At 39.3% G+C, this 15,229-nt stretch overlaps 1 protein-coding gene across 1 annotated transcript in view; it reads left to right on the top strand.

The window, feature by feature from the left end:
* The first annotated feature begins 817 nt into the window (after positions 1-817).
* Positions 818-15,229, top strand: part of TBCD (tubulin folding cofactor D) — a 132,836-nt gene continuing 118,424 nt past the window's right edge. Inside the window, exons 1-8 of the mRNA XM_035561857.2 lie at positions 818-927; positions 1,101-1,304; positions 4,247-4,297; positions 4,494-4,591; positions 5,698-5,799; positions 6,964-7,107; positions 7,908-7,963; positions 11,777-11,909. Coding sequence (XP_035417750.1) covers positions 1,112-1,304; positions 4,247-4,297; positions 4,494-4,591; positions 5,698-5,799; positions 6,964-7,107; positions 7,908-7,963; positions 11,777-11,909 — 777 coding nt within the window. The 5' untranslated portion in view covers positions 818-927; positions 1,101-1,111. The remainder of the gene's footprint in view (positions 928-1,100; positions 1,305-4,246; positions 4,298-4,493; positions 4,592-5,697; positions 5,800-6,963; positions 7,108-7,907; positions 7,964-11,776; positions 11,910-15,229) is intronic.

The following is a 15,229-nucleotide window of genomic DNA, read 5'->3' as shown; positions in this document are numbered from 1 at the left end:
CAATGTCTTACTTTATACTCTGACTTTAGTTTTCTAGAGCTGGCAACATGCCAAGAGAGAAGTGGAAACGTAGTGCTGCTATCCGGTAAAATATTCAGTGGCGGAGGAAGATGTGTGGTAAAAGATGAGGGGATGGAAACGTGGTACGTCTAGGGGTGAAATATGGCCAAGCATCTTCCTCAGGGACCTTGCAGGAAAGAATCTGACCCAAGAACTAGTAAGTGCTGTAAGGGGGCAGCCATTTCTTTTCCTTCCCCGTTCTGTAGCTTTCACCATTCCAACTTTGTTTCCAGAATTTTCTGTGATTTAGATTTGACTTGACAAATACCCTGCCTGCCCCAAAAAATTGTACAACTGTTAAGAAACAGAGGTGATGAGGGATAACACTGAACTGGGTGACTTTCACATGCCATTTTGCAACCTGTGAAAAATGCCTTGAGGCAAATCCCCCCCAGTTTTTAGGGCCACAAGAAAACCTTGGTGGAGGCACTGTGGTGCTGAGCCTGTTGAACCCTAGAATCATAAAGGTTGTAAAAGCCCTCCAAGATCATCTGGTCCAACCACCCCACTACCACCACTGACAACCACTAAATCATGTCGCCAAGCACCCACCCTTTCCTTGAACACCCCCAGTGTTGGTGACTCCAGCACCTCCCCGGGCCCCCCCTTCTAACGCCTGCCCGCTCTTTCTGAGAAGAAATGTCTCCCAATTTCCAAGCACCACGGCCAAACACCCTGCATTGCCTGTCAGCGCCATCCCCCCCAGCCCCCCTTCGGGGCCGGGCCTTCCCTCAGCAGCCCGCCCTTCGCCAGGGGTGGGGCCGCGGAGCCGTCCCTGCGCCTTTCGGCCCGCGCGGCGCACCGTAGCAGGCAGCCTGCGGCCGGCGGCGCGCGGGGAACGGAGCGGGGAGCGCGGCGGTTGCCAGGGTAACGGGGCGGGGAGGGGGTCCCGCGGCCGCCCGCGGCCTGTGAGGGGCGGTGGGGCCGGGCTGGGCCTCGGCTCTGAGGGGCGGTGGCGCCTGAGGGCCGGGCGGGGAGCGGAGCGGAGCGGTCGGGGCGGCTTCAGGCCGGGGCAGGCGTAACGCGGCCGCTGCCCCTAGGTGCCGCCGCCATGGCTCTGGGCGAGGCGGACGCGTTGGGCCCCGAGGCGGAGGAGAGCAGGGCCCAGGAGCTGGACGTGATCGCCCGCGGGAGCGCCCTGGAGAGCTTCACGGAGAGCCAGGAGGTGCGGGGGCTCGTCGGGGGCCTGGCGGCCGTGTGCGGGGACCGGACGGCTCGGGAAACGGCCGTGGAGAAGTTCATAGGTGAGCACGGCGACCGGGGGCTGCGCGTTATCGTGGCCTTTAAAGGAGGGGTCTTACTAAAAAAAAGGACTGAAACATTGATTTTGGTTTAATTATAATACCGAAACTTCTTTCAACAGGTACCTTGGGTTCATTTTTTCGTCACGGTTTTCCAGATGCACACATGTCCTGCTCACACACACCACTTAAAAGCTGGGCCTTGTATTTAAGAGATCTCAGCCTTGTATTTAAGAGATCTCAGGAGGCCTGTGTAGCCTCCTGTTCAAATGCAGAAAATAATTTAGCAAAAGTTAATGGTCAAAAAATTAGCCAAACTTAATGGTCAAAATACTGTTTCATCATCTGTTTTTGACAAAATAAAACTAGGTAGGCACACAATAAACCTGAAAACCATAAATTTGGAAATCTGATCCTGCAGAAATTATCCTGTTGAATAAACTGACAGTGATCTGTCTAAGGAGGCTAACAGTGAACATCTAATTGATCAGAGAGAAGTAGCAAGAACATATTTGTGTTGATTGTTCAGTGTCACAGGTGAGATGGCAGAATGTGATGGCATAAGAAAACGTACTGAAAAGCCTTAGCCACTGAAAAGCCATCTCTCCTCCAGCTGATCATCCTGCTGTGCCTCTTTCACATCATATGTGCTGCCTCGGTTTATTTAGACTGTATGGTCTTCCTGCACGCATCTCCACTCTATCACATAATATTTTAGCAGAAAAATTGTATTGCTACCCACGGAAATACTGACATTTGCACTTCTTGGGAACATGTCATTTGAAGGTAGGGGGATGTAGCTGTATAACAGGTATCAGTATCAGAAGTATCATTGTTCACTAAATACAGCATTAATGTGTACTTTAACAGTACTGATACACATCATACGCATTGCTCGAAACTTAGTTCTAACATTTCATGTCATAGGGAATCGTTTGACCTTTAATAGGCAAAAAATGTCCCAAATATGGTAACAGACTAAATGAGTGGGTTATAAATTTGGAGGTGAGGAAACATCTTAATCTATGCGCAGATAATGCAATAATAATCAGTTAATGAGCATTTTAATGCAGGTCTCCGAAACACTCACAAGAGCATGTGATGCTTTTTTATGAACTGTTAAGAGCAGAAGTCTGGATTAGGTAGTTTAATCTGCAACAAGTTTTGCAGGAAAACGTAGGAAGATCTTTCCTTGAAACAATAATACTAGAATCACTTTTTTGTGGTTCATCCTTTTCACTGTTTTGATCTGGTGGTTTATTTTAGATTACCAGACTCTGATCTGGGAAAACAATTTGACAGGATAATGAATTGTAGTTAAATTCCACTTCTGCTTTTGAGCGTTGATGGAATTTCTTGTACTCTCTAATACTGTTATTTGTACACAGCTTAAGATATTGTTAATTACAGCAGGGAAAGTAGTGATAATTAGGAGTGCAGGCTTCCCTCTTGATTTAGACAGCACTATGGAATACCAATGCAACTGTAGAAGTTAGTGTAAGGAGAGTGTTGGACTGGCTGTGTCATGAAGGTGGTTATGCAGTGTCATCCAGTGGTCAGCGATATGTCCTGCTGGCAAAGTTGTGTTGCATCTTCAGAGTTTGATGTGACGAGGAGAAAGGGATAGAGAGAAACAAATGCAGGAAAATTAAAGATTAAGAGGATATTTTAGTTTTCTAAGTAAAAGCTATTTTCTGACCAAATATCTAAAATGACCTAGGCAATCACCAGTTGATACTGGATCATTTAATGATCTCTCTTTGAAGCGTAGCTTTCATTTCTGTGGCTGCATGGCATTGATTCTAGGTATAAATTGAAATACTTTAATTTCTAAAATCTGTGGCAAGTTGGTCTTAGTATTTGCAATATACAATTTCAATTTATCTTTCCTCAAGCCCATTCCCAAAAGGAAGATAATGTATTACTGGCAGCAGGATGAAGTAATGTGGAAAGTTGAAGAGCACGGGATTTAGGGATGGTAATAGCTACAGTTTGTGTTTGTCCAGGTTAAATTTTGTCAAGACATTTTTGTTCTTTGCTGTATAATTTCCTTTGTTCTATTTCAAAATAAAAAAGCCTAGTCCTGAGAGTTGTGAAGAGCACCTTTCAATGCAAAGTACTATGATGTTTTTTGCTGCTATGGTCAGGAAGCTCAAAACAGAGAAGAATTTTGCAGTGCTTATGTCCTGTTTTCAGTGGTGGAACTATACCCTTAAATATGTTCCAAGCATGGCAAGGAAGATAGCCTTGTGATGAAACCGTGTGTGTCCAGGTAGAATTTCCCTATGACTGTATTAGCTTAGGGTTGGAGGAGTATCATACTACTACACTTCGTGATGTTAAGATATCTTTGTGTGGGTGTTTTAAAAAGAATCAGAAACTTGACGTGCTAACAAATAGAATAGCGTGTAGAAGTAAGTGGGATGTAGTATGTTAATGGAGAAGATGTGAACAGCAAGCACAAATGTGTAAAGCAGCATTCAGGTTGCTGACTAGGTTGGAATGCAGTGTAAGGCTGGTTTGTCTGCAGCAGCTACGGTCTGTTCTGGTTTAATGTCCTCTGTTTGCAGAGTTCCATCAGAAGCTGGTAAGTTGTTGGCAAAGGAGAACCACAAAGAGCTCTGCAGTGAGGGGTAACAGCAGACTCAGTGCTGGCGTGTTTCATTTAACGGTGAGATTTGTCCACAGTAATTTGAGAGATTCCTGGAAGAGAGTTTTTGATGAATTTTAGGTAAATGATGGCATGACAGACAGCCTCTATTTTTACAATAACTGCTCTGTTGTCTTCTTGCTTTTTGACCTCACTTAAAGGTATGGCAGTAGTTAGCACAAGGATATTGAAATTTTAAACTAAAACTGTCTAGAATCAGGGGTGTATCTCACAATTGATAGCTGTAAGGGCCTTTCATTTGAATAGCTGGTCACAGATACCTTTTCCTTTTCAGTTATCATGGACAAGTACCAGGAGCAGCCTCACTTGTTGGATTGCCACTTAGGTAGGAACGTCATCTTGTATATAATACTTTTTTGTGTATATACTTGAAACTCTCTTAAACTAGAAAGTTCATATTTGCATTACATGATTGTTGTGGTTGGTAGCAGATATATGACGATCATCTCCCTTTCTATTATTAGAAATATGAGAAATTGTAAGCTGTTTTGTTCTCACTTTCTTTTCTCTCCTTTCATTAGAATGGATGATGAATTTGTTGCTGGATATAATACGGGATAGTGCATCTCCTTCTGAGCTATTTCATCTGGCTTTTAAATTTCTTTACATCATTACAAAGGTACAAAACCCCAAAAACAAATGTAACATTCTGTAACTGAAAGTACGTAGGTTTCCAATATTCAAATTGCAGTGTGAAAGATTAGTTCTTTTTCATTCTTTTTTTTCCCTCATAATTTTTGTGATACCTTATGCTATTCAATGATCCAGAGTAGTAAAAAGCAAGGTCAGAATGCAAAAAAAAAATAATAAAAAAATCAGATTTTGAGATACTGGGTGGACAGGCTCAAGAGGTAGGCCTGTGCAAACCTCATGAGGTTCAACAAGGCCTAGTGCAAGGTCCTGCATCTGGGTTGGGGCAATGCCAAGCACAAATGCAGGCAGGGCAGAGAATGGATTGAGAGCAGCCCTGAGGAGAAGGACCTGGGGGTGTTGGTTGATGTGAGCCGGCAATGTGCACTTGCAGCCCAGAAAGCCAACTGTGTCCTGGGCTGCAGCAAATGCAGCGTGGGCAGCAGGGTGAGGGAGGGAATTGTCCCCCCTCTGCTCTGCTCTCGTCAGACCCCACCTGGAGTCCTGCGTTCAGCTCTGGGGTTCCCAGCACAAGAAGGACACAGAAGTATTAAAAGGAGTCCAGAGGAGGGCCACAAAGATGATCAAGGGGCTGGAGCCCCATTCCTATGAAGACAGGCTGAGAAAGTTGGGGTTGTTCAGCCTGGAGAAGAGAAGGCTCCGGGGAGACCTCACAGTGGCCTTCCAGTACCAAAAGGGGGCCGCAGGAAAGCTGGGGAGGGACTCCGTGTCAGGAGCTGTAGTGACTGGACAAGGGGGAATAGATTTAAACTAAAAGAGGAGAGATTTAGATTAGATAAAAGGAGGAAATTCTTTACTCAGAGGGTGGTGAGGCCCTGGAACAGGTTGCCCAGAGCAGCTGTGCCTGCCCCATCCCTGGCAGTGTTCAAGGCCAGGCTGGATGGGGCTTTGGGCAACCTGACCTGGTGGGAGGTGTCCCTGGCCACGACAGGGGGTTTGGAATTAGATGAGCTTTAAGTTTCCTTCCAACCCAACTCATTCTATGATATATTAACTCCTCAAAGGGTCTTTTCTTTTTCCTCAATACTTGATGTTGACAGATGGCTTACTAAATTTTGAAACTTCATATTACAGGTGAGAGGATACAAACGTTTCCTCCGATTGTTTCCTCATGAAGTTGGTGATTTACAGCCTGTTTTGGATATGCTTGTGGACCAGAATCCAAAAGACTGCGAGGTGAGAACCTGCCGTACTTCCTGTTTAATTTTTATGTCTCCTACAGAAAAAGTCGAAGAACAATGTAGAAAATAGTTCTGCAAAAAATAGCATGTAAAGCTGCAATATAACCTGCTCAGTGTTAATTGAACAGCTAGAATTAACGTGAAAGTCACACATTTCATTATGTACCCTCCTGATTTAAAGAGTTCTTTAGCTGGGAGCAAGAATTTTGATTGAAACAGTATTTAAGCAAATAATTTTTAAGCATGGATTGAGATACTGTAGTTCATATTGTTATATTTTTTGAATGAAGAAAGAAAGAATTTCAAAAATTTTTTTTAAGATAGATTAATTTTAAGAGAGATCATCGTCTATTAAAGGTAACAAAAATCATGGATATGAAGACTAATTCTGCTCAAAATTCAAATAATTTTTAATAAATTTCTTGCAGCAACATTTCTGTTGGTGTTGATATAGTTGTACAGCTTTTATTTTTTAAAGACCAATTGCCATAAAACTAAGGTAGTCTATTTTTTGTACAACTTTTTAAAGCTTAAGGATTTTGCAGGTGAAGGACTTGATTCATGAAATATCTATTTTTATTCTGAAACCTTACCGTAGAAGCTCTTTAGAAGTTGCTTCTTGTCTGTCTCTCAGAACACCTAAAGTTTTTTCAGTAAGACCATGAAAGGAATACATAAGAAATTAGGAAGAACATATTTCTCTCTTGGTCTTTTTCTGTTGTTGCACTTTGTCTAAGAACATACATTTTCTTTCTCTCCTTTCCCTTTCTCCATATGGGGAGTCACTTTCCCTACTAATTTAGAGTGTTTTTTTATTTGTTTGCATTTATTTTTTTTCTGCCTGACTGGACTGGAGGCACAAATGGACTGAGGGAAGGAGAAAACAGGAAAATAGGAAAATGCAGTTTTTCTTTGGAAAAGAAAGAACTATCTCTAAACTTCAGATTCAGGGGGGAGGGTCCATTGACTTGACTACAGTTTTCCGATTTGAGATGTCTTGTAGTTCTGTCTCCTTTGGTGTTTCAGAACATTGAGGTTCAAAGTTTTCATCTTCTTAGTGTAGAAGTTCCTTGAAGGAGATAGTTTTGTTCTCCAGGCACCTTGCTGGAATACAGTCCAGAAAACAGAGTTCATATTTTGTTTCACTCTTCTTTTCCAGACTTGGGAAACTCGTTACATGCTTTTATTATGGCTCTCCATGATATGCTTGATTCCTTTTGATCTGGCCCGGTTTGATGGAAATACTGCTTCTGAAGAGCACACTCGCATGCCAACAATGGATCGCATACTTAAAGTAGCAAAAGTAAGTATAATATGTCACGTGATATCCTCAGACCTATTACATTTTTCTTAGGCTTAATATTTCAATATGTAGCAAATTCTGATCTTTTCAAAACATTATTTAATCCTGTATTTTCTCTGTCTACTCTGTAGAGAATTTCTCCATAGTTGAAGAATCTTTAGTATGTTATTTAATTGCTTAGTGTCTGGTTAGACAGTTTATTACTTCAGGGAGAAAGAATCATCAATCTTATTTTATGATGATCTGCTCTGAATGTATGCCTTTGACTGTGGTAAGAGCTTTTAGAGTTTAAAAATACTAGCTAGATTTTCTGAAAGTCTTTAAATATTTATATAGGAATTTAGTGTTTGTCAGGATGAGTAGCGAAGCTATGACTGCGGGAAGAATTTTTGACAAAGATAATGAAATTTCACTTGGCGTGAACTTAAAGTGGCTAACGTGTCATCCCTTTAAGATAAAAATAATCAGCCCCCGTCCCACAAATAACCGAACGGCTTATGCTTATCCTTTTGACACTTGCAGCACTTAAGTGGTTTAACGCTTGTAGAAATGTAGTAACACAAATATGACAGTACTTTAAGGTTACGGTAAAGGTAAACTTGCTTTGAAAGACATTAGATGCGAGACTCTCTCAGATATGGTTTGTTAAATGGATTATATGTTTTTTACTATCTTAAACTCAGTATAATGTTGTAATTGTAAATATTAAATAGTGTATTCATGTACAAAGTTGTTACATAGTTGTATTATTAAGTCTGCATGTTTGAATTCTTTTACAGTTAGTTCTGTTTTACTTCTAGTGTTACTTGGTTGTCAGCGATAAGGCTCGAGATGCAGCTGCTGTACTGGTTTCAAAGTAAGTCTCTTTTTTGATTTTTGACGGAAAGGAAAAAGCTAGCTCCCTTTTCCCCTGTCATTTTTTACCCTGACATATTACCAACGACACTGTTGGGAGCACTGGAAGTTGCCAACTATATGTGGGGTGTTAAACTTGCTTGAATCATGCCCAATAGCCTGTTTATTGTATTTCTTCTGTTAGTTGGAAGAACAGGGATACATTACAAGTGATACTTAAAGTTCTTTACTGGTAGCAGAATACTCTTCAAACTGGTTTCTAGGGACTGGTTTGTGCTAAAGGGTTTTAAAAAGAGGAAGTTACCCTGTGTTGCTGCTCATTTTTTGCAGTATGTTGCATAGAAAATAGACAAATCTAGTATTAACGTAATGACAAATCTAGTATTAATGTAATGTCTCCTAGAGGTACTTGTTACATAAAAGGAAATAGTAATGCTAGGTTCTTTTCTTAATATACCTCCTCTTAATTTTCTGGACCAGACAAAGGTACTGTTGTTTTCGTAGGTTTATTGTCAAATAGTTCATCAAATGAAATAGATTTAGGATAATGGAACTTTGTAAACCGTATTGTTTTACAAAGGTTGGTGTTAGGTACCAAACTGGTTGTGAAAGAGGTGCAGTTCTTATGATATCTTTTGTGTCACTTCAGTAATAGGGTTTTTTTATAAATTTGAAAAAATGAAGTTCTCTTTTCTTTCTGCCCTAGTGTGTTAGTGGAGGTTGGTTTCACTTGCTATACATATGAAAATAAATTATAAAGAATGCAAACTGTGCCAGCGCATACATATCTTTTCCCAATACATATCACGTTACATATCTTTATTCTAGTATATTCTAATCAAAGAGAACTTCAGTCTGCTTTGTCTGTCACATAGTTTTTAAAACAAGATCAATGGAGTCTTTATGCTTGCATATGCTCTAAAGTACGCCAGGGGGCTCTGCCAACATAGTTTTGTGACAGACACAGAGGCTGTGTGGGGTGAACAAGAGGAAAAGATTTACTGGATGTGGGTAGCTAGTCTGAACGATAAAATCAGTTTTAGCATTTTTCTCTGGATTGAAAGAAGCACAAAATTTACAGGCCTAGTTGTGTCAAAATAGTTGTTAAATATAATTTAGTAGAGCAGATTCTGTCTTTTGGGGAAATAGCCGTCGATGTACTTATTTTAAATTTATTCTGAATTTCAGTCACAGGACCCAAAATGCTTTAGAAGCTTGTATTTACTGAGTATAATGCTACACTGGTGAATCTGATGACAAAACAGACACTTTTTGTTTTGCGTCAGGCAGAAAATTCATGAAGGAGTTGGGACTAGAATATAGTTCTCCGGTGACGAGTCTTGTACTTTTATGATTTATTCTGAAGAGGAAAATTTAAGTGAATGCATGCGTCATTAGAGTAGTCTTTAATAAATAATCTTGTTTATTGCGTACTTATTTCCATGTGACAGAATGTGGGTTTGCCTGCTTATCTTAATTGTTTTTTGCAGTCATTTTGGAAGTGATGATTGGAAGTTGCTTTTCTAGGATTTCTATGTATCAGCATTGGTAATCTGCCTTGTCACAAGGCATGCAAATTGTGACATGCAATGAATTATTCTTAAAGGTGCATATATGCCTGAATATGCCCTATTACCATCTTCACTTCCTAAAAAAAACCAAAAATCCCTAAACCAACCAAATGTGGTTGGATTTTTTAAGGTATATTCTGTATTTGCTAGCCTTCTCAAGTAGGGACAGTGAATTTAAAATACTCTGTCATCACTTGAGATTATTTGAATTTACATGCCAGGGTATCTGTAAAAATAAATGACTACTGGAAGCATCTGTATAGTAATGTGATTGATTCCAGCATTACATTCAGAAAAACTTTGCCTGAACAGGCAGTGCTTAACCCTGGATTTCAGAAGGATTTCATAAGTTCCTTTCATCCTGATGCAGAATACTATGCAGGCATGTTGTTAGCAGTTGTATGGTTTTTCTCACATCCATTTTATTGGCTGAATTAATTTTTATTAAAAGCATATGCTCATAACAAATGAGGTGATAGAATACATTAAGGAATATTAAGAATATATTCTAGTGCTAGCTGGATCAAGGTGTGTAAGACTAATGGAAGCAAAATTACTATTTAGTGTAGCTGTAATTAGTTTACTATGAAAACACCATTTTAAAAATAGCCTAATGATTAAAATATTTCATGAGGAATTAGGAGACCTGGGTTCAATGCCTTTTGGCCTTGGTGTACTTGAATTCACTGCTTTCACATCCCAAAGCAGTTCTGTAATGAGCAGGGCATAGATATTCTGAGGTAACTGTTTCATCTTCTTGAAGTTAGACTGTTAGGGAGGCAGGAATGCAGGAGTCCTGGGGAGATAAAATAGAGAAGTTTAACTCCGTAACCTGCTGAGTAGGAAACGCCTTAGAGGGAGACAGAGGAGAGGAGGGGGAAGTCTGGATTCTTGTTCCTGCATGAAGGTGCATGCATTTCAGGTAAAAATCAGAAACATCAGGATCCAAGACTTTGCATTTTTCAAAGTCATTCCCTTTTCTTAGGGCAGAGAAGCTGGGGTTTGTTCCAAGAACTTTCTGTCTGCTCAGTGACCTGGCTGCAGTAGGAGGAGATGAGGCTTATCTTTGTCTTGCTTCTAGTCTGGAGGTTAGGGCACTCCTTAGAGTAATTAAGATTTAAACTCTTTTGGGCTGAGAAAGGGTCTAGGAACCAGTTCATCTACTTTACAGGTTACTTCTGTTACCTGTGCTATTGTGGAGAAGGATTTGTCTTTGGTGCTCTGTTAAAAAACAAAAAACAACCCCCCTCAACTAACTCCTCCTCTAAATCCTCATTGTTTTTTGCTGAACACAATAGATCCAGCCTTTGAAGCCAATTCAAGTGATCACGTGCTCAGTGTTTCCTGTGTTCTCTGTATTTAATATTCCCCGTTAGTTGGCTCTTGATGCAGTTCCCCGTTTAATTTGCAGGTGTATAAAGTAACCAGATGTAAGCTCCATACACATTCTACTTTAAGCACTATGAGTTCTACAGTCAGGGCTTTCCCATGTACCTTTACTCTGATTGCACCGAGGAGAAAGTTTCTTAATTAGTCTGAATCTGTGCTGGACTAGGAACCTAGTTTTTACAAGACTAAATGCAGGGGCTGAAGTAGATGTCCTAACTGTGGCTTGGCTGGCACTGATGAAGACAGTTTATAGGTTTAGGGAAGTAGTTTAACCATGATAAACCTCTTTGGTCCTCTGTAAGAATGGTAAAAATGCATCTCTTGACCCATCCAGTATGTTAAATATTAGGTGTTTAACCTAGACAAATACCTGAACAAACAAATACAGCGCTGATGATTACTCTTACGGGCCTGGAACAGGATCTGGCTGATAACAAGTGCTGTATGGACCCATTGCTGAGTTATGCTGGTCTTCTAGCTGTTCTTGGTGAGAATAGTAGAGAATCTTTGTATTCATTTCAGTTTTTCACTAATTGTAATGGAAATTATTTCGATGTTGTAACTGTAGAAAGTTGTTTGTTTTTGCAATTAAGCTGGGAAATCTTTAGAATTCTAGCTTACAGGTTGGTATGTTTATAAGTGAAAATTGTGTCAGAGCCTTGCTCAGAAACGGAAGGACTAAACTTAGGAAGATTTGTAATGTTCTCTCCTCTGCAATTTAGGAAAATCCTCATTGTAGAATTGTCTTCAGGAATTGCAACCGGTTTGGGTAGCAGGAAAAAAAATAATTTCTTTGACAGTTGTGAAGATAGTAACTGCAGTGTTTTGTTTTTGTTCTTTTTTTTCTGTGACAGATTTATTGTTCGCCCTGATGTCAGGCAAAAAAGGATGGCAGATTTTCTGGACTGGACTCTTTCAATGTTATCTAAATCCTCCTTTCAGACTATGGAGGGGACTGTTGTTACGAATGGCATGCTGCAGGCTCTGGTAAATACCATTTTTCTTCTAAAAGATAGATGATTATATTTATATATTTTTTTTTCCAATGTAATACTGTTGTGGTAGACCTTTAATAGAAAATGTACAGAGAAATTCCTGTCGATTAAAAATGGTAAGATAATATAAAGCCAGAATTTCCTCCACTACAGTTTTGAAGGTACAACTTCACACGTGTCTTTTTTCTCTGAGTAGTGTTTTCATCAACAAATGAAAGGGAAGTTGCCAGTACAGATACTGATAAATAACTCTCAAAAATGTATCTGATTGTATATTAATAGTCATTTCATACCTCAAATTTTGTTTGGCTTTGTACCAAACCTCTGGAAAAAAAAAATGAAATAATTGGAACTATACAAAATGAAGAAGTTAGGCTTTTGATGTAGCAGTGGCCCCTCCCAGGCTTTTCAGAAGTGGTAGACAAAATGCAAATGATTCATGAAAGTTTTAGCCATTCTGATAAATTTAAATTTTTGTTCTCAAGAGTTTTAATAAGACATACTAACATTGCTAGACTGTGTAGTTGAGTAGGCTGAAAAAATACACTTTCTTTTAATTTTGCTTGTTAATATGAAGAAGTTCTTCATTTAGTGCTCTTTATAAGAGTGAAATCCTCAGTTCAGGTTTTAAAAGTAATACACTATATAGTTGTACAATCATAGGACAGCCCAGGTAGGGGAAGAAAACTTGAATGCCTGAACTAGTGCTATATGATAACACTCCTCTTGTACATTGTAAGAATATCTTTCTATAACAGCTTTCTTGCAGTTTTATACTGTTAAAGTATTCGTGTGTATTTTGAATTACTTGCATTAACAGTTCTGGTATCTGTTCCAATTGTGATGTCCAAACACTTGCCTGGAGTAGGGGAATTTGTGTGTGGAGTTGTTTCTTCTTTGCTTTGTTGTTAACAAAGTTGAGATAGCACACACAAAGTCAGATGGCATGCACTTGGGTAGCCTTTGTCCAGGTTTAAGGATTTGCTGGTATTTGTTTGAGTTTCTATAATTTGCATAAATTTGCAGCTCTTTTTAAATAATTGCTCTGAGGACTTGTATGCAGTACTTTACTAAACATCAAAGCAAAGTTCTGGAACAAGTGTGTGTGTGTGCTGGTGTGTTTTTTTTTTTTTTTTAATCTATATATTTTATTTTTTTCCTGTAGCAGCTCTTCCAAATCAGAAGATAGGAGAAATGATCTATATTTAGAATGACTTAGGACTTGCTGCTTAAGCAAGAGGAAGCATTATTTGTATGCATTGCAGTCTGTTTCAAAAGACAGAGTGATGTTTCATCATTTTATTGTCAGATCTGGAAAGGGAGACTGTTTGCCATTCTAGGTGCATGATGAGACCTGTAGGATGTATAATACATTAGTGTTTTGTCATAATTCTTTTGACTTTGGCTTTGGCTCTATCCACCTGTTCATTAGTGCATACTAAGCGAAACAGGTGAATACTTAACAAGTCGAATCGAAACTAGAATGTGATACAATATACCTGGAAGCAGAAGCCTGCCTTCTTGCATTTGTATGATTTTTTTTCCTCCTATACATTGTGGAATGGGAGAAAATATTTATCAAGCCAGTTTCATTTGTATCCTACAGCTCATAACTCTTGTTCTAGTTGGTAGCCATGAACAAACTGAATTCTTAAAGCCTTTTTCTTGCATTTAGTCTTGAAGTATTAATTTCAGTTACTGCAATATAAGCACAAATTATATCGTTAGGAAATAAAGGTTTTCAGAAAGATACATATGTAGGTATATGTACAGAGACATGCTTAAGTGGAGTAGGAAATATTTATTTCAAGAGTTTAATATAACACTTAGAACAATAGCATGTAGTTAAACCAAAAATAGTAGCTGAAAGTAAAAGCAGTATTCAAAAGAAGTAAACCTTTTCCTTTAAACATACAAGATTTCAGCAGTCTCTACAGAAACAAAGCAATAATTGCTAACTGTGTAAAGCAAAATGCATCCGCAGGAGAGACAACTAAAACTTGTCTCACCAAACTTCAGAATTCTTTGCCCTTGAATTCCTCCAGCAACTGGTTACTTTAAGAGTCAAACTGCAGTTACCTGGTATTTGTGTCTGAACAAGCAGGAGAAAAAAGACAATTTTTCAGTTCCCAGTCAGTACAGCAAAGCAGGTTTCGGGGAGGTAACGCTGTTTGGCCACGGTGGGTGAAACAAGTCTCCCCCCGCCACCCGGGATCAGTTTGGAGCTTCCCCTGACAGTGTGGATTTCAGCGGGATTATGATATTGGGCTGTTTATGGTCTGCATTGCTGTGAGATTGGCATGGCAAAAGTGTTTTCAAGTGACATTAAACCCTTGCATTTCAATGAACTGAAACTGCAACTTAGGTACGCAGTGAGTAGTTCTGTGTTGCTGCACTTTGATCTGCCTCTTCGTGGCCTTAAGTCTCGGTGATTAGGTATGCTACTGTTTAATCTAACTCAGCATTATGTGTAGAACAAGTACTACTGTTTCGTGATTCCTGTTGAAACACGCAGCCTGCATTACACATTTTAATTCCACTGATGCTTTTTTCTTTTTTTCTTTACACCTGTCGTCAGTAATATATCATTTCACAACAGGTGTGCACTAGCAGGAATCTTTGCTTGCTGTGCTTCAGATTCAGTTTTTAAAACTGCTTAAACTGCTTTCTTTTGTTGAAACTAAAATCTCAGTGTTGAATTAAATTCATTTTTGTGTTTGGACACTATGTATGTGTAGGTAATGTGAAGGATTATAAATGTTGGATTAACATGAAATTGCTACTTTTTTATAACAATTGTTTACTTGAAGGAAACATCTAACCTGTTTCAAGAATCTGCATTTTAAATTCTCTTGGTCTGGAGGTTTGCTTTTAAACCTGCCATTATATCAAACAGCTTTTTAGTTATTGCTGCAGGGTGTAGCACTCCCAGTTCTTGCGTGACAGAGATGTCATCATGTTGAGGTAGCCTTGGGCATTGAAACTTATTAAACCTTATTTGTTTTATAAGTGATTCAGTATACAAGTGTGAGTAATAATTAAAAAAAATAAAACGCCCTACACAGTGATCTGATGAAACTCGAGAGTCTTAAGAACAGGGCATTTCCCTGAGCTGTCTCTAATGCAAAGGTTATTTAGCAATAGCTGCATGCTTATGTAAATTTTGCTCCAGGGAAGAAAGAACTCTCCAACTCTATTCTTTCAGACCCAGAGGCATAAAAATAGAATATTTCCAAATAGAATGTTTCCCAAGTCTCTATTTTTTTGGCATTCTTAAAGAATTAGCGATGCTAGGATTGTCCATTGGCGTTA

This window comes from Cygnus atratus, chromosome 18 (assembly GCF_013377495.2).
Source record: "Cygnus atratus isolate AKBS03 ecotype Queensland, Australia chromosome 18, CAtr_DNAZoo_HiC_assembly, whole genome shotgun sequence".
NCBI lineage: Eukaryota > Metazoa > Chordata > Aves > Anseriformes > Anatidae > Cygnus > Cygnus atratus.
This window is presented reverse-complemented; position numbering and strand designations above follow the sequence as displayed.